The sequence below is a fragment of the Salmo salar genome, chromosome ssa09 (assembly GCF_905237065.1).
Source record: "Salmo salar chromosome ssa09, Ssal_v3.1, whole genome shotgun sequence".
NCBI classification, from domain to species: domain Eukaryota; kingdom Metazoa; phylum Chordata; class Actinopteri; order Salmoniformes; family Salmonidae; genus Salmo; species Salmo salar.
Genome location: NC_059450.1, coordinates 130,720,961 through 130,748,310, shown reverse-complemented (window position 1 = coordinate 130,748,310; position 27,350 = coordinate 130,720,961). Strand labels below are relative to the sequence as shown.

At 44.0% G+C, this 27,350-nt stretch overlaps 1 protein-coding gene across 5 annotated transcripts; it reads right to left on the bottom strand.

Moving 5' to 3' along the window:
• Positions 1 to 1,061: 1,061 nt before the first annotated feature.
• On the bottom strand, positions 1,062 to 18,706 carry LOC106612747 (uncharacterized). Of its 5 annotated transcripts, none has more exons than XM_045724614.1 (18): positions 18,576 to 18,706; positions 17,243 to 17,317; positions 8,657 to 8,813; positions 8,169 to 8,228; positions 7,906 to 8,077; positions 7,758 to 7,794; positions 7,539 to 7,650; positions 7,154 to 7,341; positions 6,728 to 6,823; positions 6,196 to 6,352; positions 5,707 to 5,766; positions 5,444 to 5,615; positions 5,296 to 5,332; positions 2,905 to 5,185; positions 1,778 to 2,742; positions 1,594 to 1,659; positions 1,415 to 1,490; positions 1,062 to 1,291 (listed from the first exon to the last, which is right to left on the bottom strand). In XM_045724614.1, the coding sequence occupies exons 2-18, from the start codon at positions 17,288 to 17,290 to the stop codon at positions 1,080 to 1,082; spliced, it is 4,896 nt and encodes a 1,631-aa protein (XP_045580570.1). In that variant the 5' UTR covers positions 17,291 to 17,317; positions 18,576 to 18,706; the 3' UTR covers positions 1,062 to 1,079. The 5 variants fall into 5 exon arrangements, with proteins under 5 accessions (XP_045580570.1, XP_045580569.1, XP_045580571.1 ...); XM_045724613.1 differs by lacking the exon at positions 18,576 to 18,706 and adding an exon at positions 17,406 to 17,549; XM_045724615.1 differs by lacking the exon at positions 18,576 to 18,706 and adding an exon at positions 17,406 to 17,549 and having other exon boundaries at positions 1,594 to 1,656.
• Between the last annotated feature and the right edge of the window lie 8,644 nt (positions 18,707 to 27,350).

The window sequence follows — 27,350 nt, the reverse complement described above, 5'->3', positions numbered from 1 at the left end:
CCATGGGTTGATAAATCGGATTTCCATTGATTATTTTTGTGTGATTTTGTTGTCAGCACGTTCAACTATGTAAAGAAAAAAGTATTTAATAAGATTATTTCATTCATTCAGATCTAGGATGTGTTATTTTAGTGTTCCCTTTATTTTTTGGAGCAGTGTATTTAGCAAGCTCAGACTCCATGTCATGAGATGAGACATTGTGTGCCTCTGCTACTCTATAGTGCTCTTATGCACAGGTACATGTTTTTTGTTTTGGCAATGTATCTCTTCAGTCTATTTTTCATCCCTTGCTGCTGCTTGAATGGACTTCTTTCCCTCTCTCACTTCCTTGGCTGCTCTCTCAAGAACCTCAAGGGGGCTAGACCCCTGCTTGTTTTATATTTGTATACACAGGGAATGATGATGTCTGCTCTGAAACAATATAAATCTTGAGTTCATATACGTGATGCATTGCAAAAATACTTTGCAAATTATAAATAAAACGGACAAAATGTAATCATTTGTATGGGGTATGGTGGCCATTGGCTCAGCTTACCCCAAGGCAAACATTTAGACTATATTAGCCCCCACAGCTCATCCAGGGGTGGCTCAACTAACCCTTTGGCTCAACTTACCCCACTCTCCCCTAACCTATATTTACATTGGCGCAGCCAGGTTTTATACATAGCCCCCTCTGTATCAGTACTGGATGGGGTTGGCAAGGCAACAGGGCCTGGAGGCTGAGGCTGTGTTCCATCTGTCAGCTGAGCCGATGTTTCTTTCCCTGATGTAACACCAAAATCCACTCTACCTGTCATTCACAGTTTGCCTTCACATGCTCTCAGCAACACAACACAAGTATTGATTTCCACTCAAATGACATAAACAAGGATAACAAAAATAATATATGTTATTATCACAAACTGGAAAGATGCTGTGAAATGTGTTGTTTTACAGTGTTGAAATGTGTTGTTCCATTACCACGGGAATAGTGAAAGAGTTGAACTACACTTAAATGAACAGTTGATAAGGCTGTGATATCATCACTCATCTTTAGATAAGGAGCTAAAAACAACACAAGATAAATGCAAAAACCTGTTTTATTGTAGGACTGTAAGCAGAGGGACTGGTAACGGGAGTTGAGGTGATGCCTTAAAAAGTTGTGCAGGCACAGCTCTCACTCCATTAGAGGGAAATAATCTACTATTTTTCTTGCAGGAGAAGCAAAAGATCCTAGCAAAGGTATTGAAGATGCGCTGGAGGAGAGATGGTTTCTTCCTTTTCTCATCTGCAGCCACTGCACCTGAACAGACTACAGAGAACAGGAGACATCACATGACCTAATCACTACATTACAATAGTATTTATTTAGGGAAATAGCCTCATTTTGAACACAGATGGATATTTTGACAGAAAACAATATTACAACTCTTACCATCAGAGCCAAGGGGAGCCACTCTGCTGTTACATGGTTTCTTTCCCTCTATTTCTCCTTTGTTCTTAGAGGATTTCTGTGAATAAAACAAACCAAACAATGTAAATGACACTCGCCTGTTACATTACATGTGGCCTTAATATTCCCCAAGAAAATAAGAGTCAAATAAAGCCCTTCACCTTCTTTTCGTTTTTCCCCTTTCCTGTTGTCTCGGGTCCTGTCTCCACCGCCTCTTCATTCACCTTCTTGGTTTGAGAATGAAAGCAGCAAGAAACAGATATGAGTCAATGCATCACAATCAAACACTCCCAATAACTAAATGACCTACTGATTCTTGGTTCAGGTATCTGACTCTCTCCTTACCTGTGAGAAGGCACTCTGTACAGCCCTGAGTAGACACTGGTTGGTCTCCACTGACTGGTCGGCCATGTGGTGGTCTGTCTCCAAACCACCATAGTCTTTAAAGACCTCTGATCTGACACTGGTTTTCTCTGAGCAAGCATCGTCTTCAAAGATCTCTGATCTGACACTGGTCTTCTCTGAGCCAGTGTCGTCTTCAGCCGTCTCTGCTGGAGCCTCCAGGGCTTCCCTGTTGTCTAGGAGCTCCTCAGAGACAGTGCTGTCACTCCCACTTCCAGAGCTCCTGGCCTCCCACTTCCAGAGCTCAGCGTGATCACAAATGCTGCATGCGATGGTCTCAGCCATGCATTGAATGGCAATCTCACAACTTTTGTGCATTTGGGCACTGTTTGCCTCTGTCTCTAGTGATAGTCTTTCAGCAGAAGCCTCCACAATGGCGGCCACTGCATCATCACCCCTAAACTGAATGCTCTCCTGTTGGCTGAATACAACGACAATGCCGGCCATATACTTCAGAACATGCCGTATGTTGTCGAAGAGCATCGACTGGAGCTGGAAAGGAGCCTTCACACTCCCAGCTGGGAGTGATTCAATGAATGTCAGGTGACCCATGATCCCCTGCACAATGTCTCTGAGGGTCTCTGAGTTGATGAAAGTCACCCCGTGGGCCAAGCGTGGCTGAATGTCCTCCTTAGCCAGGCTCTCTTCCTGCAGGATGGAGGGAGCTTTCTCCAGCAAGTCCTGCCTGGCCTCTCGGCTATATGGAGAAGCAATTCTCACTTCCTCCACCTTTTGGGCAGGGGCTCCCAATGCTGCATTGGCTGAGCTGGAGGGCCCAGACAGTAGGGAGTGGCTGAAGATCCTCTCCAGCTGATGTGAGGGTTGGTCCACCACTGGAGTGGGACTCTCTACACAGAACTCCTCGTTGGTGACTTCAGGGACCTTGGCCTTAGCCCCAGAATCCAATCCTAAGAAAACAGGGTTTGAAGCTAAAAAGTTATTTGTTTATATTTAGCACTATGAAGGATATGCCCAGACAGCACATCTGGCCTACGTCTCCAAAGTTACAACTTGGTATTACAGTCCAGAATTGGGACATGTAATATGTGAAGCTTATAAATGTAGCTTACCTTTCTGGATGATGTCCCTGGCTTTCTTAGGGTTGTCTTCCACCCTGGTGCTCAGGACCTGGCAGATGGCCCCTACTGCCTCCCAGTGGTCCTGGTTTAAAGAGCTGGAGGAGTGCATGTCCAGAGAGCTCTCCCTCACCAGAGAGCCCCACACCCCACACGACAAGGTGTTGTCGCTATGCAGTGACTCATCACTGGATGAGGTTAGCAAGTTGTCATTCAACCGTAGTGCTTCTTCTGTTGGGGTGTGTGGCAGGCCCAATAAGTTTTCCACCAGATTCTTCATTGCCCGCTGTATGATAAAATAGATCAGGTCCGTGAAGAACTTTTTGGAGAGCCTGGGGTTGGCAGCCATTTCTTTGAGAACAGGCTCCGACCTGCTTTTTCGGCATGCTGGCACCCGGCCCATCTTGGTGTCCAGGAGCAACTGGTACACCCGGCAGATCATCTCTTTAGAAAATAAATAGATCTTACCCCGGAAGATCCTGTTACAAAGCCTACTTGAGGCCAGGATCTGTCCCAGGGGCGTAGCTGCAGGATTGTACAACCCGCAATCATCTGCACTGATACTGTCAGCATAGACCAGCCTGACAATGACATCAAAGATGTTATCGGCTGTAACGCCTGCATCTCTGTCTAAGTTCTGGCTTCTTCTGCCACTGCTGTTACTGTCAAGCTCAGACCTGGCTAAAATGGGACTGATGGGAGGCTGTGTATCGTTCATTTTCTTAGCAGGGCTGCTGGCCTGCTGCACCTCCACAGGCCTCTGCGTGATGATAGGGGGGGACTCCTCACTGAAGGCTTCATGGGAGTCCCTTCCCTTAGCCCTCCCCAGCTCTGCTTCAATAATAGTGGACGAGATTGGGCTGACCTGAGGCTGAGCCCTCATGACCTCCAGCTCGCAGGCCACATCTCCCACTAAGGTGTGGCTCAGGCACTGTACCAGCAGGGGGTAGCCATCGATGTTGGGGTCCAGGAGCTCCTGCATGCCCTCATCCTCTTTAATAATTGTGTCGTGGGCTGTATAGTAATTTCTTAGGATAACCATGACAATGTTACAGGCCACTATCACTTTGTCAACCAACGACTCAGCAGCGATGCGGGTCTTATCCCAGTGAAGGGCACCACTCTGGTCAATGAGAATTCCAATGACCACCCTGACCAGCTCCAGTTCCTTCTCTTTGGAGAGGAACTCCCTTTGGCTCACCAATCCAGATGTGAAGAGGGCATGGTCCATGACTGTCTGAGTTATGGTGTCCTGTAGAGTGTGCAGGGTTGAGGCCCTTCCCTCTGAGGGCGTGGTAGCCGGGCTGTAGTCCATGTTCTGGAACAACGGAGTGCTTGTGATGTTGTCCAAGGTGTCCTCACTTATGGCTGAGCCAATGTGCTCAACCATCCATCCCTGCTCTGTCCATCCTTGAGATGGCGTGAAGCTTGGAAGAGCATCAGGGACTTCAACTCTCTCAAATATGAGACCTCCCATCTTCCTGGTTGCCATTCTCTCCTCTGGGAAGCTATTTACAGCACCAGAGAAGGAAAGATCCTTGCTTGCTGCATCCTTTATCTCCTGACAAACGTTGACTGCCAACTCTGATATGTTGAAACTTGATGCTCCAGAAATTCTGCAGTCACCCCCTGAAGTTAGAACATGGAGCTTCTCCTTGGCTTTCTTACATGCGCTCCAGAACATCATGGAGGACATCATGGACATTCTGGATACCAAGTAATCAGTGACAGAGGTGTAAAGGCCTTGAAGGGACAAAGCCCCAGGGGAGGATGGTCCAGCTTCATCACTCTCCATGAAGAGCTGGACATTGTGCAGAATCACAGCCACAGTCATAGATGCCCTATTCTGGAGCTCATCCTCCATGTCTGAGGGGAGTGTTGGGAGATGCCGGCCCATAAGCCTACACCTAGGCTCCAAGTTAAGCTTCAGCAGCAGGTGGAACTTTTTAGCGATTATCCTAAGAACCCCTCTGACCTGTTTTTTACCTGACCCTTGCGAGGAGGGGGGAGGCAACCCTGGGCTTCCCCTTCTGAACCTAGGAGTGAAACATACAATATCCTTATCTGCACTTCCCTGGCTAGGGCTGGTGTTACCAGAGGTAACAGATTCCCCAAGGGACACTGATGAGAGAGGTCGTTCATCTTGCCCAATGCAGACGTCATCTATGGACGTCTGGTACAAGGCTATGGCCGGGAGAACCACCTCATTGACTACAATGACCACCCAGTCAATAGCCTTCACTGACCGTTCCTGCAGGTCGTCTATGGTCATGTTCTTAGGAAGAGAAACGTAAAGCAACAACATAAGTGACATCCTTTCTAAGTAGTTTGATATCAAAATATGTTTTGTCAAGATGACAGTGTACAAGGAAAAAATATATTTACCCTTTTTCTAAGCACTTTCTTAATCAACCTCTGCTGACTGGAATACACAAACAATACAATTCCTTGGTTAGTAGACTGACCACAAAAACACAAGGATTCTATTTCTTCTATTGGACAATAAATGGTTCATAGCAAGAGCAGGACTCACGGGTGTAACATCAGGTTTTCAGCTACTGGGATTATGTCCTCTCCGGACAATGGACGTGACATAGCCATGAGAGAGGTGACATCATTCTTCTCTAGGCTCACTGGGTTACCCTGGGACGAAGAGGAATAGCCCCTTTCCCCACCCTCAGGTGTCAGCTGGCGGCCTGGTGGCTCTGAAGCAGAACATGGTCATATTCATAAAAATACCAGCAAATCAGGCTATCCCATAGGAAAGAATGTTGATCTATCTACTGTGTCACCCACCGGTAGTCTTTAGCGTTGTGACTGTTACTGAAGCGATGCGTTTGATAGGTGGAAGAACGTCTACATAAAGAGAAGAAAAGAGATGTGAATGGTGGATCCATACAGGATAGAATCTTTAAGAATTCTACCAACAAAATCTGTTAAAGAATCCCCCCTGCCAAGGGCGCTGTGGGACTCATTTTCAGCGTGTGTGTTATTTGTTTATGTCTGGCTGGCCCCATGTTGTCTAGCTCCCCCCCTTGTGTGAGAGATATCACCACCTCCAGCTCGTGGCTTCAGCCAATCAGACTATCCCCATGTACATCCCCATGTTCATATTTTTCCTGTGTGGGAATTAAGTTCCCTGTGTGTGTTAACTCTTGTTCTGCCTTATTCCGTCTGCCCGGGGCGGTGTCAGTGGGTCACAAACCAGTAAAATACTTATGAGTCGGATTGTTCTCTTTCAAAATGTAACCATTTGGAAGACTGGAATTCCTGATCAGTACTCACTGTAACTAGTGTTGGCTGACAGAGGGGGTAGCGCTGAGCAGACTCCAGCAGTCCTCTGCCCTCTAACCTTGGTTGCCTCAGCTGTCCCCCTCAACTCCCTCCCTGTCTTTGCCTTGCAGCTCGGTCTGGGGCCACCTGGAGGCTTTGGCACAAAGCCCTGAGAATAACAACAACAAGTAGGAAAATCATATCACCATAGTAACCAACACTAATACCATAGACATGATAATACCAAGTGACAAGAGGCTCTAACCATAGAATTAGAATCAGAACTCACACTTTGTCATGGGTTCTAACTTAGCCCTGGGCTACTATTTTAAACAAAACTGTATGTGTGTGGGGCTTAGGCTTAGTCCCATATATATCATAAGCATATCCCTGACAGCACTGTCCTACTGTCCTATTAACCAAAGAACCAATCTAAATGGACGTGGGATTATCCCATGGAGATTAGAAGAAGCATGAAGGTTAGAGGTTCAGGGGGTTGGGGGTGCAGGGGGTTGTTCTTTGAGGGCCGCTGCCTCTCACACACCACATCTGGAACCCCAGCTGAAAGCTTCAGTTCACTGACTCCAGGGTCTGGGAAGGGAGTACGCTGGAGCGCCTGGGAGGTCAAACGGGTCTCAGTCTTGAGTAGAGGAAATCATTTATAATCAATCCATATGAAGCTACAGTACATGAGTGCTTATAATGATCCTGATTGTCCCACAACAGGGCAAGAGACATTACTGCACATTAACAACATTTTACAGTTAATAATCAAGTTAGTGAGACTTGAGCTTTGTTCTCTGTAAATTCTTAGATTTAGAGTTTTCCTCCATTTCATCTAAGTTGATTACAGTCGCCCTGTGGGCTGCGTGGCTGAATGTGCTCCTTAGCCAGGATATCACCCTGCAGGATGGAGGGAGTCTTCTCCAGCAAGTCCTGCCTCTGGGCCATATGGAAACGCAATTCTCACCTCCTCCACCTTATAGGCAGGGGCTCCCAATGCCGCCTTGGCTGAGGTGGAGGGCCCAGCTAGTAGGGAGTGGCTGAAGATCCTCTCCAACTGACATGATGGTTGGTCTACCACCAGAGTGGGACTCCCTACACAGCCCTCCTCATTGGTGACGTCAGGAACCTTGGCCCTCGCCCCAGAATCCAATCCTAAGAAAACATAGTCACACTTAAAACTGTTTTGAAGCTAAAATGTTCTTTGTTTATGCTCAGCACTATGGAATATCTTATCAGACAGTAAATGTATTATGGCCCAAATCTGGCCTACGTCTCCAAAGTTACAGCTTGGTATTACAGTCCAGAATTGGGACATGTAATATGTGAAACAGCTTATAAATATAGCCTGCCTTTCTGGATGATGTCCCTGGCATTTTTAGGGTTATAGCAGGTCTTCTGGAGGATGTCTTGCACCCTGGTAATCAGGACCTGGCAGATGGCTCCTACTGCCTCCTGGTGGTCCTGTTGTAGGGAGGTGAAAAAAATGCAAATTACATCCTTTCTAAGTAGTTGGATGTCAAAATATGTTTTGTCAAGATGACAGTGTACAAGGAAACAAATATATTTACCCTTTTTCTAAGCACTTTCTTAATCAACCTCTGCTGACTGGAATACACAAACAATACAATTCCTTGGTTAGTAGACTGACCACAAAAACACAAGGATTCTATTTCTTCTATTGGACAATAAATGGTTCATAGCAAGAACAGGACTCACGGGTGTAACATCAGGTTTTCAGCTACTGGGATTATGTCCTCTCCGGACAATGGACGTGACATAGCCATGAGAGAGGTGACATCATTCTTCTCTAGGCTCACTGGGTTACCCTGGGACGAAGAGGAATAGCCCCTTTCCCCACCCTCAGGTGTCAGCTGGCGGCCTGGTGGCTCTGAAGCAGAACATGGTCATATTCATAAAAATACCAGCAAATCAGGCTATCCCATAGGAAAGAATGTTGATCTATCTACTGTGTCACCCACCGGTAGTCTTTAGCGTTGTGACTGTTACTGAAGCGATGCGTTTGATAGGTGGAAGAACGTCTACATAAAGAGAAGAAAAGAGATGTGAATGGTGGATCCATACAGGACAGAATCTTTAAGAATTCTACCAACAAAATCTGTTAAAGAATCCCCCTGCCAAGGGCGCTGTGGGACTCATTTTCAGCGTGTGTGTTATTTGTTTATGTCTGGCTGGCCCCATGTTGTCTAGCTCCCCCCCTTGTGTGAGAGATATCACCACCTCCAGCTCGTGGCTTCAGCCAATCAGACTATCCCCATGTACATCCCCATGTTCATATTTTTCCTGTGTGGGAATTAAGTTCCCTGTGTGTGTTAACTCTTGTTCTGCCTTATTCCGTCTGCCCGGGGCGGTGTCAGTGGGTCACAAACCAGTAAAATACTTATGAGTCGGATTGTTCTCTTTCAAAATGTAACCATTTGGAAGACTGGAATTCCTGATCAGTACTCACTGTAACTAGTGTTGGCTGACAGAGGGGGTAGCGCTGAGCAGACTCCAGCAGTCCTCTGCCCTCTAACCTTGGTTGCCTCAGCTGTCCCCCTCAACTCCCTCCCTGTCTTTGCCTTGCAGCTCGGTCTGGGGCCACCTGGAGGCTTTGGCACAAAGCCCTGAGAATAACAACAACAGTAAGAAAATCATATCACCATAGTTACCAACACTTTCACCAAAGACATGATAATACCAAGTGACAAGAGGCTCTAACCATAGAATTAGAATCAGAACTCACACTTTGTCATGGGTTCTAACTTAGCCCTGGGCTACTATTTTAAACAAAACTGTATGTGGGTGGGGCTTAGGCTTAGTCCCATATATATCATTAGCATATAATTGTATAGAAACCTATTATGGTAACTGTCTTATTATATATTATATATTTTTTTATGACACCTAGGGGCCTGCTGTTGGTTCACCTTTTAGAACAACATAAAGGGTTATGGGTAAAGAAGGCATCAGTTGAGCTAATTAGGACAGGTATTTGAAGCCTGATAGGAACTGGAAGATGCCATGTTGAGAAACATGGGGATATCCATTATGCTGATTCTGTTGCAAAACGTTTCTTAAACGGAAGCAAACGCAACGAAACAGGGAGGAACCTATAGAACCTATAGAAACTCTAGTTTTTGTTGCAAAACGCAACTGTTTGGACTAATGATTACAACCCAGTTTTCTACCGTTTCATTCGGATTTTATTTACCTGCTACTTTATCTTTTTTTTTTTTACCTTTTGGGATTTTACATTTTCGCCACACATATCACTTGGAACCTGTTGAACCTCATCTGGATTACAGTTTTTTTGACCAGTTACCAACCTGAAATCTGTGTGACAAATTATGAAAAATTAATTTGTGAGTAATACATATAATTTAACTGCAACAGTTAGACCTACTCTCACGTCTCAATGGAAACGCGTATGGAACAAACATGTATTTTGGCGTCTATAGAAGTGGCTTTTTACATTTTTGGAACCGCCACTGCATTAGTAAAAAACTGTCTTGACACCGGTACGGTATCAAATGGAATTGGGCAATGCAACGCTCTGTTTCGATTGAAGTGAATAAAAATATTCCCCTGCTAATGTTAGGACTGCATTGGATAAAAATAGAACTGGAACATTGGAATGCAATGTGCTTGGAATACGGTGAGAGAGGCCCAGCCTATTTAACGCATTGCATATTGAAACTGTGGAATATTGAAAAATGGAATTGCTGTGAAGATAGGCTTCGTGCGCAATAGCCTATTGAATGATGCAAAGATACTTAGAACTTTGTGAAATTGCCATTAAGTGGTTTAATGCATAATATTTGAATGCATCGCATATTGTCGAATTGCTAAACTATGGAATTGCCGTGAAGTAGTGGAAATACTGAATGAGTTCCATATTGGAACCTTGTTGAATCATGCAGTGAATTTTGTGGCTTCATTTTGAATGTGCAATATTGCATATTGGAACTTTGAATTGTGGACATGGTAGAATTGGTTGTGGAGTGGATTGTGCTAGGAGTGCTGTGGAATGTGTCTTCATGTCAGTCTGTCGGATCATGTGAAAATTGAATGTTGGAAGACTGCTGTCTGTTGATCGTTGTGGAACAGATTGCTTTCTATGGATTCACGCGAACTGTCAAATAATAGACATTATATCGCTCTGAATTGCTATTGGAAACACTAAAGTGAAGTGGAAGTTTGTTTGTAGAAATATGGAGAAGATCTTGGGCGCTTTTAAAAATGCGCGCCGCTCCTCTGTCTGCGTCCCTCGCTCTATGCTATGCTGTGCTTCGAATGCCTCGTCCCATGTGCGAAATGAATGGAAGGACCATAGAGATCCTATTAAATTACTAGAGGGGCATATATGCCATACACCCTCAAAGCCCAATAATGGATCGAAAATGGTAGCCATCTCGGTCAGGGAGAAATCGAAAACCAGTATATTTGGAATGAATGGCAGTAAAGGCATAGGTGAGGCGTTTCCTGTTTTTACCTATGCAGGAAAATACAAGTAAGGCATGTGATGTATCAGAAATTGTGTAATAGAATTATAGTCAACCTAAAATATTGTAATATAATTACAAATACAGTTTATACAGGTATTATACACATTTTCTGTATAAATAGTCTCTAAAATATATGTAAACAGACCATAAATGTCTCAGATTTTGTTTTCTTGGAAAGCTGTGAGTGCTGTTAGGATGCAATATCAGTACTTGTTGCGTTTACAACTTGTCTAATTCCTATCATCAACTGATTGGAGCCAGTGTATGGCTGTGGATTGACTGCATTGTTTGAATGGAATGTTGCCAGTTTATTAGAAAAAATTATGGAATAATTTCTCTAAAACTGTCTGGCTAGCTAGCGAACACACATACAGTGCAGATAAATTCTTCACATTCATTGTTTTACACTATCTTATAACAGCATTGACAAACCATGGTAGATCAACTCCCTGACCAACATGGCTGACATTTGGACTTTCAAAAGAAAGTTCATGTCCATTTTAATTCCTAATTCTATGGGATGGACAAGCTCTGCATAAGGTGAAACTTTAACTCAAGTCATGATTGCCAACAGGTTGTTCATGAAGTTGAAATGTGGAAACAGTTTGCAAAATGTTTTATGCACATTGTTTGTGTGCAAACTTAAACTTTGAAATTGCATCATTGAAACTGAATCGCAAATATGTATCTGAAAGATAGGACGGCATAACTGACAAAGCATCATCAATACATCAACTACTGTGTGAGGAGAACAAGGAGCATGATGGTCATTCCAAGTGGTATCTGCCTAGCTTGACTTAGTCAAGCGGAAGGAGTTTTACCAGTAGAAGGTCATCAGCTACTTCGATCTCTGACCTAAAACCTCAAGCTGAAGCTGAAAGCGCATCTCTCGTGGCATGTGCCACTAACATAAAGGAAAAAAATGCACTGGGAAAGGAGCAAGATGAATTGCTAGCTAGAAAAAAATAAGTTGGCATTGGAAACCAAAATTGCAGCCACAGCAGCAAAAATCAAGGAAATGAGACAAGAAAAGGGATCAAGAAATACATAAAGGAAACAAAGATGCCAGAAACATCAGCTCACAAGCTAACCTGACTAAACATTTCCACACCACATCCAAAATCCACATTTCCTGTTTTCTCTGCTTAGAAGATCATGGAACCAAGTCATGCCCAGAGATGCACATTGAAAGTAAAGACTACAAGAAAGCAGATGGAGAAGATACAGAGACAAAAGAAACATCAGCGACTGAGCAGTGCTCTGGTCTCACTGGAGACACCACCTGGTCATACTGGGGCCGGTGACAGTCCTGACATTCACACTCTACCTTTCCAGTCCAGGTGAAGGCGTCACACTCAAACACGGTTGTCCACAAACATGCTTTTCTTCAATAGTAAGCTCTGCAAGTTTATGTACAGAACCTTTACAGAAACTGAATGAGCCAGATGTGTTTGGTAATGACAGAATGGTTACTGATCTTAACAAGCCCCCCATGACTCTCCTGAGAGGGGGGAGAGAAAAGGAAAGGTCCCTAGTTTCCAAACAGAATTAAACAGGGTTCATGACTGGAGTAATAACAACTACCTCACACTCAACATCAACAAAACTAAATAACTGCTCATTGATTTATGGAGGAAGGCAGACCCAGTGAGCCAGTGAGTCCTGGGTGGTGAACAGGTAGAGAGAGTGGGGAGTTTTAAGTACCTGAGAACCATCATGGACAGCACACTCTTAATGACAAAACATCAACAAATTCCAGCAACAACTGTACCTCCTGCACAGACTGAGACAACTGAATGTCAACAGCCGGATACTCTCCAACTACTACACCTGTCATACAGAGAGGGTGATGACTTTCTGGTTCCTAGCCTGGTGTGGGGGGCTCTCAGTGGCTAACAAGGTTATTCTCAGGCTGGACTGTGAACCTTGGGTCCAATCTCTGTGGGCTGCAGTGCAGGGGGCTTGAGGCCCTCTATGAGGGCCCCACACACAATCTTGCCCAATGTTTTGAGCTGCTGCCCTCTGGAAATAGATAAGGTCTCACTGTTCAGCAAGAGTAGGAGCAGGGCAAGTTTCACTCTGGCAGCCATCAGACTGCTGAACAGTGGGACATAGGACAGATGCAGGCCCAATACATGGTCGGACTTTAGGCCGCAGAGACTTTGAATATGTGTGACTTGTGTACTAACTTTACAGTTTTCTGTACTAAAGTGTGTTGTGTTTGTGTATTTTTATGCTGACTTCACAAAATGAATTTCCTTGTAAAAGGACAATAAAATATATCATATCGTAGTGGAGACAAAGTGCAGCGTCCAAGCTGTTTTGACCTACATTACTGAGGCAGAAGAAACCAAGGACATATCCTTGGACAAAGAGCACCCTCCCACTGACAGTGCCCTGGGACTTCAAAGGTGCATGGAAAAGACGTCGAAAACAGAGTCACAACCTCTACCTGTAAATTCAATGTTTGCTGCAAACAGTGACAGTGTGAGTGAAATCAGAGAACCATCAGTGGTCAAACTGCAGAGACAAGGTAACCTTGAAGTGATCAATCCTACAGATTAAGGTTTTACAGAAGAGGTCTTCTTGAAATGTAAAGGTTGGAGCAGTGGTTCAGTCTCCCTCAAGGAGGTTGAAGAGAAACGTCTGAATCCTCCAGTTAAACTCACCTCACTCAACACAGACAACACTGAAATCAACAAGAACCCACCTCTACAGCTGGATAAGGGATTGAAAGAAACACTGAACACAGTTCAACCCAAGAAACAAACCAGGGCCTGGTTTCCTGGTTCTAATGATGAACTTAGCCTTAAGATGCTTTTGGGAAACTGGCCCCTGGACAGTCAGTAAACCAAAGCACACACACTGACAGTGGAGACAGTGGCACCTCTACAGTAAAGAAAAAAAAGTGACTGTCAGAAGGGACAGCACAACGAACAAAACAAATCCTAAAGTAAAACAAGGGACTACTTAGAATAGGATGAAGAGCAATGAAAGATGGAAGAAGATGGAAATGCTAGATGAGTTAACCCATTCTGTTACCAAAGAACACAACTAGACTTACTACAACTTTGAATCACTTGACTGAAAAAAACCCTGTTAAGACTGACCAACAACAACGACTTACTGACCTGACAAACCAGTTCCAGTCTTAACCATTCAGCTCAAGAACACACATACTTGCACCGCAGGCGGCCAGTGGCACCTTCATTGGGGAGGACTGGTTCATAGTAATGGCTGGAATGGAATAAATGGAATGGTATTGAACATATCAAACACATGGTTTGATACCATTCCATTAACTGCATTCCAGCCATTATTATGAGCAGTCCTCCCTTCAGCAGCCTCCTGTGACTTGCACCTGTTTACATGAAGATCAACACATGCACACACACACGAGAGACACTCATCATGGACTCAAGTTTTGTGTATTATGTTTATGATGTCATTTTCTTTTTGGCTCTATTGAACTTACGGTGTTTATTGTTTCGCCTCATGCCGTAATAATAATGGGGCCGGGATGTAAGAGCCATTTTGTGTATAGAAAATAAAATGTATGGGAATTGTTTGGTTGACTGATGATTGGATAGAAATACAGTTGAAGTTGGAAGTTTACAAACACCTTAGGCAAATACATTTAAACTCAGTTTTTCACAATTCCTGACATTTAATCCTAGTAACAATTCCCTGTTTTAGGTCAGTTAGGATCACCACTTCATTTTAAGAATGTGAAATGTCAGAATAATAGCAGAGAGAAGGATTTATTTCAGCTTTTATTTCTTTCATCACATTCCCAGTGGGTCAGAAGTTTACATACACTCAATTAGTATTTGGTAGCATTGCCTTTAAATTGTTTAACTTGGGTCAAACGTTTCAGGTAGCCTTCCACAAGCTTCCCACAATAAGTTGGGTGAATTTTGGCCCATTCCTCCTGACAGAGCTGGTGTAACTGAGTCAGGTTTTGTAGGCCTCCTTGCTCGCATACGCTTTTTCAATTCTGCCCACAACTTTTCTATAGGATTGAGGTCAGGGCTTTGTGATGGCCACTCCAATACCTTGACTTTGTTGTCCTTAAGCCATTTTGCCACAACTTTGGAAGTATGCTTGGGGTCTTGTCCATTTGGAAGACCCATTTGCAACCAAGCTTTAACTTCCTGACTGATGTCTTGAGATGTTGCTTCAATATATCCACATAATTTTCCTGCCTCATGATGCCATCTATTTTGTAAAGTGCACCAGTCGCTCCTGCAGCAAAGCACCCCCACAACATGATGCTGCCACCCCCGTGCATCACGGTTGGGATGGTGTTCCCCCTTTTTCCTCCAAACATGACCCTGGTCATTATGGCCAAACAGTTCAATTTTTGTTTCATCAGACCAGAGGACATTTCTCCAAAAAGTACGATCTTTGTCCCCATGTGCAGTTGCAAACTGTAGTCTGGCTTTTTTATGGCGGTTTTGGAGCAGTGGCTTCTTCCTTGCTGAGCGGCCTTTCAGGTTATGTCGACTCCTTTTTACTGTGGATATAGATACTTTTGTACCTGTTTCCTCCAGCATCTTGACAAGGTCCTTTGCTGTTGTTCTGGGATTGATTTGCACTTTTCGCACCAAAGTACGTTAATCTCTAGGAGACAGAACGCGTCTCCTTCCTGAGCAGTATGACGGCTGCGTGGTCCCATGGTGTTTATATTTGCGTACTATTGTTTGTACAGAACGTGTGTCACGATTGTCGTATGAAGGAGCGGACCAAAGCGCAGCGTGTGTGTCGTTCCACATCTTTATTTAACTGTGAAACTATGCAAGACATACAATAAACTAATAAACAAAAACAACAAACCGTGACGAAGAGGTGCAACATACACAAACTCAAAATAATCTCCCACAAACCCAACTGGGAAAAACATCTACTTAAATATGATCCCCAATTAGAGACAACGATGACCTCTAATTGGAGATCATCCCCCAAAAAAACATAGAAAAACAGAAACTAGAACATAACAACAGAGAAAATTTAAACTAGACAAAACACGTCACGCCCTGACCTACTCTACCATAGAAAATAAAAGCTTCTATGGTCAGGACGTGACAACGTGGTACCTTCAGGCGTTTGGAAATTGCTCCCCAGGATGAACCAGACTTGTGGAGGTCTACAATTTTTTTTCTGAGGTCTTGGCTGATTTCTTTTGATTTTCCCATGATGTCAAGCAAAGAGGCACTGAGTTTGAAAGTAGGCTTTGAAATACATCCACAGGTACACCTCCAATTGACTCAAATGATGTCAATTAGCCTATCAGAAGCTTCTAAAGCCATGACATCATTTTCTGGAATTTTCCAAGCTGTTTCAAGGCCCAGTAAACTTAGTGTATGTAAACTTCTGACTCACTGGAATTGTGATACAGTGAATTATAAGTGAAATAATCTGTCTGTAAACAATTGTTGGAAAAATTACTTGTGTCATGCACAAAGTAGATGTCCTAACCGACTTGCCAAAACTATAGTCTGTTAAGAAGACATTTGTGGAGTGGTTGAAAAACTAGTTTTAATGACTCCAACCTAAGTGTATGTAAACTTCCGACTTCAACTGTGTATACTTAAAATATAAATACTTCTTGTGGATAGAATTGTATGGAAACTGTCTTATTATGGTTAATACAGGTGTCTGCCAAAAATAAAGGAAACACTAACATGAAGTGTCTTTATAGTACATTGTGCCACAATGAGCCAGAACAGCTTCAATGCTCCTTGGCATAGATTCTACAAATGTGTGTAACTCTATTGGAGGGATCCGACAACATTCTTCCACAATAAATTCCATCATTGGATGTTTTGTTTATTGTGGAAAACGCTGTCTCAGGCGCCACTCCAGAATCTCCCATAAGTGTTAAACTGGGTTGAGATCTGGTGACTGAGACAGCCATGGCATATGGTTTACATCGTTTTCATGCTCATCAAACAATTTAGTGACCACTCGTGCCCTGTGGATGGAGGAATTGTCATCCTATGGGGGCATAGCCATGGTAGCCAAAATAATGGCCTGCCCAGCGTTTTATACATGACCCCAAGCATGATGGGATGTTAATTGTTTAATTAACTCAGGAGCCACAAGTGTGTGGAAACATCAGCTTTCAATACACCTTCATTTACTCAAGTGTTTCCGTGATTTTGGCAGTTACCTGTATGTATATGGAAATCTTTTTATTTTTTATTATGACATCTAGTGTGACTTGTTGTTGGTTCACCTGTTAGAATAGCATAACCTCATCTGGATTACAATGCTTTTTTTTTTTACCATTTACCAACTTGGATCAGTGTGACAATGGACAATTAACTTGTGAGTAATAAATAATTGAACAGCAACTTTCAAGTCTCTCAAGCTGTATTTTGCCTTTTAGAGTTGGCTTTTATTTTTAGAACTGCCACTACACATACTCCATCCATATGAAGTTACATGAGTGCTTATAACATCGTAATTGTCCCACAACAGGGCAAGATACATTACAGCACATGAAGCAGCCTTTGACAGTTAATAAATAAGTTAGTGAGACTTACTTTGAGCTTGGGCCTCTGTAATTTGTTAGAGTTACAGTTTTCCTCCATTTCTGCAGCAGTTTATCCAAGCAAGACCTGTAAAATAAACCCAGGCAAATGATATAGAGGAATCAACAAAACACAAAGCAGGGGTAGAATGGGCGCCATATTTTGTATTACTTACACAGAAGTGCATCATCCTTGGTCCTTTCCAAAGCACAGAAAAAGCAATTCAGCTTTTGCCTGCCATGTCTACAAAATTAAACTAAACTACAACTGGCATTACATGAAGGTTGCTTCATAGAATTAGGAATTATAATACAAATGAATAAGATCTCTATAGGTTGCATTATGACGTTTAATGTCTGACATAATTGCGTCACGTACAACTCCGCATCAAGACCACGCCCCTCATCCACCTACCTACCAAGGAAATGAATGCCTTTTTAATCACATATTAAATCTATTAACCATATTATTATCAAGAGAAATAGCTCTATATTTTCAAACCCTAAGAAATAAATGGAAATTATGTTCCATGTCTAAAACGTTGTAAACTATTTCAGATCTCTTTACAAATCGATCAGGTACGGGTCAGCACAGTGGTAGCAGCGTTGATGATTATGTTCTTTTTTTAATGCCCAGTCATAGCGCTGCTCTCCATAGTGCTGACACATGCTTGTTCTGCCAGCCTACAGTATTTTGTAAGAATCGTGAATGACCCCACAAGAAAAGCTCCCTCACTGGAAAATATTATTTGAATTTGAGCTCAGTCCAAGATTTCACACTCGGGCTATAGCTTTATTACGGGTACGGCTATTTCTAGTTCTGCGTCGCACAAGTCAAAACACAAACATCGCTTAGTTTCAACTACTGCCTTTCTCACATTTCCCAGTTGATGCATTTTTTTTAAATTGTTTTCAAGCCAACACATATTTAACAGGAACATTCAGGTGCCATAATAGGTGGCTTGGCGTTGCATAGCCTACCTGTTGAATCTCCACACGGAGTCTAATCCAAAGTAAATTCGAAATACTCATAGTAGGACAACCTTTATTTTTTTTTATCAGGGAGTCATACTGAAACCAATTAGTATTTTACAGATTAGCCCTGAATTACAGAAAGGGACAGAAATACATACATCAAAATAGAAATAGGCTACGAAACGCATGCAGAAAGAAAACACCGTCATAAGAAAGCAAACACTTGAAATTTCGTGGAAACGACGTTGATTCAAACAGTGTGCCTAGTGGGAAGGTACTTAATAATCGTTTTTTTGATCAAATTTAAGAAGATTTTGAAGATTGTTCCGCAAATAATATTATGGTTGGAAAAAAACTAAAAGTTGATTTACCCAACTCAGTGGAGACCGAAGGAATTTCCAGTTAGCCATCCCTGAAACCGGGTGTGGAAGTTCCGGTGGCAATTTTAGCATGTAAATGTTGGTGGGGGGAAAAAAATATGGTTTTGATGCATGCCAGGAAAGCCACTACACAACACGAAACAATGCATTACTTCCACTATAACCGTGACAAACGATGCCCACGAACTGGTAGGGGCCTACATAAAGCTGTTCCAACAGCAGAGCTTTATTTTCAGAACCATGTTCTATGATGACATTTATCTAAAACAGTCTATAGGCTACATGTGCACCACCAAGTCAGAACACTAGGCTAAATTATGAGGGGGAATATACCAAATTATTAGGGTGAGGCACATGGGCTACTAACAGCTTACTACACAACATACACTGCATTACTTTCTTAGCTACAGTATACATATCTCCATGGAATATTACATCATTTATGCAGCAGCATACATTACATTTTTGGACTCAACTTATTGTGCTGTACTGTGCTTATTGTGCTGGATTTATGGTGCTTTCAAAACAACTGTGAACTCTGAAAGAGGCCTGAGTTCTCGACTTGGAATTCCGAGTTGGATGACCGTTCAAAACATATTTTCCCAGTCGGAGCTTGTTTTTTTCTAGTTCCTAGTTGTCTTGAACTCACTGAACTCTGAGATTTCTGAGTTTCCAGTTGTTTTGAACAAGGCAGAAGTCATGCTGGATTGACAGCATGGCCAATGTTTTCAACCTTTTCTGGCCCATGGTGTTGCATGTGAATGTTTATCCTTTTAAGCTTGGAAAAGAGACCATTAAATCCACACTTTGACCACACACACTCTCCACTGAATACCAGGCTAGTGATTGATTCCTTCCAAACCCCTATTTATTGAATTTGAGATTTCAAACTTGTTGTGAAATGTTTATGTCCAATGGCCGATGAGCACCGAAATGTTTTATCTATAATTTATCTTCATATGACAAGGATTGAAAAGGATTTGCAAGTAGATTGTCAACTTGATTCATGATGATGACTGCTAGCTAAGATTTTCGTCTAGAATGTCATTGTATGCTGTAGCATTAAGAACCATGAAAAACAGCCCCTGACCATTATTCCTCCTCCACCAAACTTTACAGTTGGCACTATGCATTGGGGCAGGTAGCAATCTTCTAGCATCTGCCAAACCCAGATTCGTCCGCTGGACTGCCAGATGGTGAAGTGTGATTCATCACTCCAGAGAACGCGTTTCCACTGCTCCAGAGTCCAATGGCGGCAAGCTTAACACCATTCCAGCTGACGCTTGGCATTGCGCATTGTGATCTTAGGCTTATGTGCGACTGCTCGGCCATGGATACCCCTTTCATAAAGCTTCTGACGAACAGTTCTTATGCTGATGTTGCTTCCAGAGGCAGTTTGGAACTCAGTAGTGAGCGTTGCAACCGAGGAAAGACGATTTTTACACGCTACTCTCTTCAGCACTCGGCGGTCCCGTTCGGTGAACTTGTGTTACCTACCACTTCGCGGCTGAGCCGTTGTTGCATCTAGATGTTTCCACTTCACAATAACAGTACATACAGTTGACCGGGGCATCTTTAGCAGGGCATAAATTTGATGAACTGACTTGTTGGAAAGATGGCATCATATGACGGTGACACGTTGAAAGTCACTGAGCTCTTCAGTAAGGCCATTCTACTGCCAATGTTTGTCTATGGAGATTGCATGGCTGTGTGCTCGATTTTCTACACCTGTCAGCAACGGGTGTGGCTGAAATAGCTGAAACCACTAATGTCCACATACTTTTGTATATATAGTGTATATACTTGCTAAATATCATCATCGCAATGGCTTGTCTTGCACATCAATGTCAAGGTAGCCTACACCGACTCAGTCTACTCAACTAGCTAGCTTAATAACTAAAATGATTACAGTATGGACATTTCCCTCCATAAGCGAGGCATTTTACGTCACAATGTCCATTCAGGCCCAACTGTCCTGTGCACGTTCCCTGTCTTAACCGGTTAGCCACACGTTTATGTTGATCATGATACATTTTTTAATACTTAGATTATTACTGCCCTTAACCTATTGTTGGTTAAGGGATTGTAAGTAAGCATTCACGGTATTGTTGTATTCGGCACATGTGACATTTTTGTTGTTGATTTGATTTGATCTAATAATTCAGGCTCTACTCTAGAAACGTCATACACTAAATAGCCACTAGATGGTGGTAGAAGAAAATAAATCATAGTCTCTGTCATGGACTGGGAGAGTGGGACGGAGACTGATCTGTTTCAGCTGTCACTCATGGATGCTGTATGTTGATTAGCTCATATTTTACAATGAAAACATGACTGAGACATAATCTATAGCATATTTATTACAATCATACGATGGGTGTATTGTGTGATTAATGGTGTTGCTATGGGTCACTAACTTCAGTATTGTCATCAGCACATTACTAACAACTCAGGAGAAGTACAGGTTGGTGCATGTGTGTGTGTGTGTGTGTGTGTGTGTGTGTGTGTGTGTGTGTGTGTGTGTGTGTGTGTGTGTGTGTGTGTGTGTGTGTTTGTGTGTGTGTATGTGATACATACAGCAGCCAATGTATCAGACTGGGCTGAAACAGGACTGATGGGAGTCCATCTCCCTACCTGGGCTGCTGGCCTGCTGTACCTCCACAGCTCTCCCTGCAAAGACAGGTGGGACCCCTCAATGAAGGCTTTATGGGCATCCCCTACCTTAGTTCTCCCCAGCACTGCCTCACCAATGGTGGACTGGATTGGGGTGACCTGAGGATGAGCTCTCATGGCCTCAAGCTCACTGGCAACATCCTTTACCAAGGTGTAGTTCAGGCAACGTACCAGCAAGGGGTAGTCTCCATGCCCTCCTCTTCCTCCTCAATAATTGTTTTCTGCACTGTATAATCATTTCTAAGGACAACCATGATAATGTTACAAGCCACTATCACTTTGTCAACCAACGACTCTGCAGAGATGCTGTTCTCAGCCAGGCAGAGGCAACCAGGCTAGTCAACGATAATTCCAATGACCACCCTGACCAGCTCCAATTTCTCCTCTGCGGAGAGGAACTCACTTTGGCTCTCCGATCCAGATGTGAAGAGGGCATGGTCCATTACCGTCACAGAAATTGTCTCCTGGAGAGTGTGTTGGGGTTGTCGAAGACTAATGGGAGGAGGCCCTTCCCTCTGAGGGCGTGGTAGCCGGGCTGTAGTCCATGTTCTGGAACAACAGAGTGCTTGTGATGTTGTCCAAGGTGTCCTCACTTATGGCTGAGCCAATGTGCTCAACCATCAATCCCTGCTCTGTCCATCCTTGAGACAGTGTGGAGCTTGGAAGAGCATCAGTGACAAGTCATCAGTAACAGTGGTGTAGAGGCCTTGAAGGGAAAAAGCCCCAGGGGAGGATGGTCCTGCTTCATTGCTCTCCACGAAGGGCTGGATGTTGTGCAGAATCACAGCCACGGTCATACTATAGCTGCCCTGTTCTGGAGCTCATCCTCCATGTCTGGGGGGCGCATCAGGGGATGCCCACCCAGGAGCCTAAACCTAGGCTCCAAATTCAGCCACAGCAGCAGGTGGAACTTGTCAGAGATTATCCTAAGAAACCTCCTGACCCTTTCCTTACCTGACCCCTGACAAGAGGGAGCTGGCAACCCTGGGCTTCACCTCCTGAGCCCGGAAGTGAAACACAATCTCCCTCAGAACCGCCTTACCTGCCCTTCTCTGGCTATAGAGGTCATCCATCTTGCCCAGTGCTGATGTCATCTCTGGTACAAGGCTATAGCAGGTAGAACCACTTAATTGACTACACTGACCACCCAGTCAATAGCCTTCACTGACTGTTCCTGCAGGTCGTCTATGGTCATGTTCTTAGGAAGAGAAACGTAAAGCAACAACATAAGTGACATCCTTTCTAAGTAGTTTGATATCAAAATATGTTTTTGTCAAGATGACAAGGGAAAAATATACACTACCGGTCACTGAACACTGACTCATTCAAGGGTTTTTCTTTATTTTTTACTATTTTCTACATTGTAGAATAGTAGTGAAGACATCAAAACTATGAAATAACACATATGGAATCATGTAAACCAAAAAGTGTTAAACAGAAATATATTACATTTTTGAGATTCTTAAAAGCTGTCAACAAGGCAAAGGGTGGCTATTTGAATAATCTCAAATATACAATATTGGCTACTACATGATTCCATATGTGTTATTTCATAGTGTTGATGTCTTCACTATTATTGTAGTATGTAGAAAAGAGTAAAAATAAAGAAAAACCCTTGAATGAGTAGGTGTTCTAAAACTTGACCAGTAGTGTATGTACCCTTCTTCTGGAATACACAAACAATACAATTCCTTGGTTAGTAGACTGACCACAAAAATACAAGGATTCTATTTCTTCTATTGGACAATAAATGGTTCATAGCAAGAGCAGGACTCACGGGTGTAACATCAGGTTTTCAGCTACTGGGATTATGTCCTCTCCGGACAATGGACGTGACATAGCCATGAGAGAGGTGACATCATTCTTCTCTAGGCTCACTGGGTTACCCTGGGACGAAGAGGAATAGCCCCTTTCCCCACCCTCAGGTGTCAGGTGGTGGCCTGGTGGCTCTGAAGCAGAACATGGTAATAATCATTAACAGTGTCTGATGCCACCAGTGGGAAAGACAAAGAGCGCGAGAGAGAGTGAGGGAGAACAGAGTGGATGCGTTTGGTCGAGAGGCAGGAAGCAACAGGTAGTGTATGTAAAGCGAATCGGGAAAGTTTCTGTTTCAAAACGAATGTTGGCTTTCTTCCTCAAGAGTTTCCTCATTGTCTAATCTCTCATTCTAGACCTGTCCAGAAGCCTTGTGGATAAAACAAGGACCTTGCATGGGGATATCAGTAGAAGTCCCTCACCTCACCTTGTCTTCATTGTGTTTGTATGCAGACAGTCTGTGTGGTTTGTCCTTGCATAGGAGACTGGGAGGTGATTAGGTTTGTAAATGTCATGCCCGGTCTGCTTTGCTGCCCCCGAGAGTCGTTTGTTCTAATGGCTTCCTCTGAATGGATTGGGCAGCCAACAGCCATGAGGCTCTTTGCAAAGCAATGCAGGAAGTAGTCTAAGGCATTCACGTTATGCAGTTTCACTCTGGTCCAGTATCACTCATGTGTTATGAACTCATTAATAAACCCATTTAGACTAATGAAAAGACAAAAGTTAGGCATCTTTGGGGGAATTACTGGTCATACTGATGATGGTGTGAAGGGTGAGAGGAATTTCAGAACAACATTGACATGTTGTGCATCACTATGGAACAGTCTGTGGTTGTTCAGTGCGATATTTACATTTACATTTACATTTAAGTCATTTAGCAGACGCTCTTATCCAGAGCGACTTACAAATTGGTGCATTCACCTTATGATATCCAGTGGAACAACCACTTTACAATAGTGCATCTAAATCTTTTAGGGGGGGGTTAGAAGGATTACTTTATCCTATCCTAGGTATTCCTTAAAGAGGTGGGGTTTCAGGTGTCTCCGGAAGGTGGTGATTGACTCCGCTGTCCTGGCGTCGTGAGGGAGCTTGTTCCACCATTGGGGTGCCAGAGCAGCGAACAGTTTTGACTGGGCTGAGCGGGAACTGTGCTTCCTCAGAGGTAGGGGGCCAGCAGGCCAGAGGTGGATGAACGCAGTGCCCTTGTTTGGGTGTAGGGCCTGATCAGAGCCTGAAGGTATGGAGGTGCCGTTCCCTTCACAGCTCCGTAGGCAATCACCATGGTCTTGTAGCGGATGCGAGCTTCAACTGGAAGCCAGTGGAGAGAGCGGAGGAGCGGGGTGACGTGAGAGAACTTGGGAAGGTTGAACACCAGACGGGCTGCGGCGTTCTGGATGAGTTGTAGGGGTTTAATGGCACAGGCAGGGAGCCCAGCCAACAGCGAGTTGCAGTAATCCAGACGGGAGATGACAAGTGCCTGGATTAGGACCTGCGCCGCTTCCTGTGTGAGGCAGGGTCGTACTCTGCGAATGTTGTAGAGCATGAACCTACAGGATCGGGTCACCGCCTTGATGTTAGTGGAGAACGACAGGGTGTTGTCCAGGATCACGCCAAGGTTCTTAGCACTCTGGGAGGAGGACACAAGGGAGTTGTCAACCGTGATGGCGAGATCATGGAACGGGCAGTCCTTCCCCGGGAGGAAGAACAGCTCCGTCTTGCCGAGGTTCAGCTTGAGCTGGTGATCCGTCATCCACACTGATATGTCTGACAGACATGCAGAGATGCGATTCGCCGCCTGGTTATCAGAAGGGGGAAAGGAGAAGATTAATTGTGTGTCGTCTGCATAGCAATGATAGGAGAGACCATGTGAGGATATGACAGAGCCAAGTGACTTGGTGTATAGCGAGAATAGGAGAGGGCCTAGAACAGAGCCCTGGGGGACACCAGTGGTGAGAGCGCATGGTGCGGAGACAGATTCTCGCCACGCCACCTGGTAGGAGCGACCTGTCAGGTAGGACGCAATCCAAGCGTGGGCCGCGCCGGAGATGCCCAACTCGGAGAGGGTGGAGAGGAGGATCTGATGGTTCACAGTATCAAAGGCAGCAGATAGGTCTAGAAGGATGAGAGCAGAGGAGAGAGAGTTAGCTTTAGCAGTGCGGAGAGCCTCCGTGACACAGAGAAGAGCAGTCTCAGTTGAATGCCCAGTCTTGAAACCTGACTGATTAGGATCAAGAAGGTCATTCTGAGAGAGATAGCAGGAGAGCTGGCCAAGGACGGCACGTTCAAGAGTTTTGGAGAGAAAAGAAAGAAGGGATACTGGTCTGTAGTTGTTGACATCGGAGGGATCGAGTGTAGGTTTTTTCAGAAGGGGTGCAACTCTCGCTCTCTTGAAGACGGAAGGGACGTAGCCAGCGGTCAAGGATGAGTTGATGAGCGAGGTGAGGAAGGGGAGAAGGTCTCCGGAAATGGTCTGGAGAAGAGAGGAGGGGATAGGGTCAAGTGGGCAGGTTGTTGGGCGGCCGGCCGTCACAAGACGCGAGATTTCATCTGGAGAGAGAGGGGAGAAAGAGGTCAAAGCACAGAGTAGGGCAGTGTGAGCAGGACCAGCGGTGTCGTTTGACTTAGCAAACGAGGATCGGATATCGTCAACCTTCTTTTCAAAATGGTTGACGAAGTCATCCGCAGAGAGGGAGGGGGGGAGGAGGATTCAGGAGGGAGTAGAAGGTAGCAAAGAGCTTCTATATATTCTATATTCTATATATATTCTACTTCTATATAGCGATATATTCCCATGTATTGTCTTTAGCAGTTTCAGCTGGTTTTTTTACCCCTGGATCCAAGCAGTTCTCCCACTGATATGGTTTTTATAGTGCAAAGGTGATCATAAAATGAATCTATAAAGGAGAAAGCAAACAACTTTAAAACACTTGAGAAAAGAAGCTCCAATCTGATTTCTGTCTTGATAGGACTAGCCAACATCGGGTTGCATGACGAGGTGGGAAACAGGTTAAAGGTTGAAAAGGCTGTCTTTCATGGGGCCGCAATACTTGTATTTGGTAGATAGCTGCACTTTTATTACCGTGTCCAAACACACTCACACACACACACACACACACACACACACACACACACACACACACACACACACACACACACACACACACACACACACACACACACACACACACACACAGAGCGAGAGAGAGAGACAGACAGTCAGAAACAGGGATATTTGAACTTTTCCTTGATAAATTATGATTATCAATGTGGTGACAGTGAATATTTGAATAGTTCAAAGGGATACAGTAAGTAGCTACCTGTCTCAGATTATCCAGAAGAAAAAAATTGTTGTTATTGACCTAAAGCCAGTCACCAGTCCTCCCTCCCTCTCCCTCCCACACACCCACTTACAATCTGAGCTAAACTCTTTATAGGCCATCGTCTTGTAATCCTGCCCCTTTAACTGCCCTCACTGCAAGCTGCTGTCAAGGATAAGGCAATTAGCTTATCATAAAGACATGATTTATAGAATCTGCAAGCAACAAGGGCATTTCAATGCTTTTACCGTCCCCCTTTCATTGAAGTGAAATGTTCTAAACGGCAATGGGTCAGTATAGTGGGCTATGGTTTACCTGTCCTCTGATAAAGAAATGTAAGTAGGCCATGGTATGAAATACACTGCTGCTGTTATGAGCCAGGATCAGACAAGTCTCATTCAGTGGGCTTTTTTGTTGGTGTAGTTGGCAGTAGCAATACCAATACTGGGCTGTCATTGCATCTTGAATTTCCTCTCTCCTCTCTTTGATCTAATTGAGTAGTGTGACTGTGAGTAGTGTGACTGTGAGTAGTGTAACTGTGAGTAGTGTGACTGTGAGTAGTGTAACTGTGAGTAGTGTGACTGTGAGTAGTGTGACTGTGAGTAGTGTGACTGTGAGTAGTGTGACTGTGAGTAGTGTAACTGTGAGTAGTGTGACTGTGAGTAGTGTGACTGTGAGTAGTGTGACTATGAGTAGTGTAACTGTGAGTAGTGTGACTGTGAGTAGTGTGACTGTGAGTAGTGTAACTGTGAGTAGTGTGACTGTGTAGTGTGACTGTGAGTAGTGTGACTCTGAGTAGTGTGACTGTGGGTAGTGTAACTGTGAGTAGTGTGACTGTGAGTAGTGTGACTGTGAGTAGTGTAACTGTGAGTAGTGTGACTGTGTAGTGTGACTGTGAGTAGTGTAACTGTGAGTAGTGTGACTGTGAGTAGTGTAACTGTGAGTAGTGTGACTGTGAGTA

Bases quoted from the DNA above. Each gene is read 5' to 3' on its own strand.
- LOC106612747 (XM_045724614.1), bottom strand. From the start codon at position 17,290: ATGGAGGAAAACTGTAACTCTAACAAATTACAGAGGCCCAAGCTCAAA. The intron at 8,229-8,656 runs GTGAGTACTGAT...CTCTTTATGTAG, and splicing joins GTCAGCCAACACTAGTTACA to ACGTTCTTCCACCTATCAAA. The intron at 1,292-1,414 runs GTAAGAGTTGTA...TGTTCTCTGTAG, and splicing joins GGCTCCCCTTGGCTCTGATG to TCTGTTCAGGTGCAGTGGCT.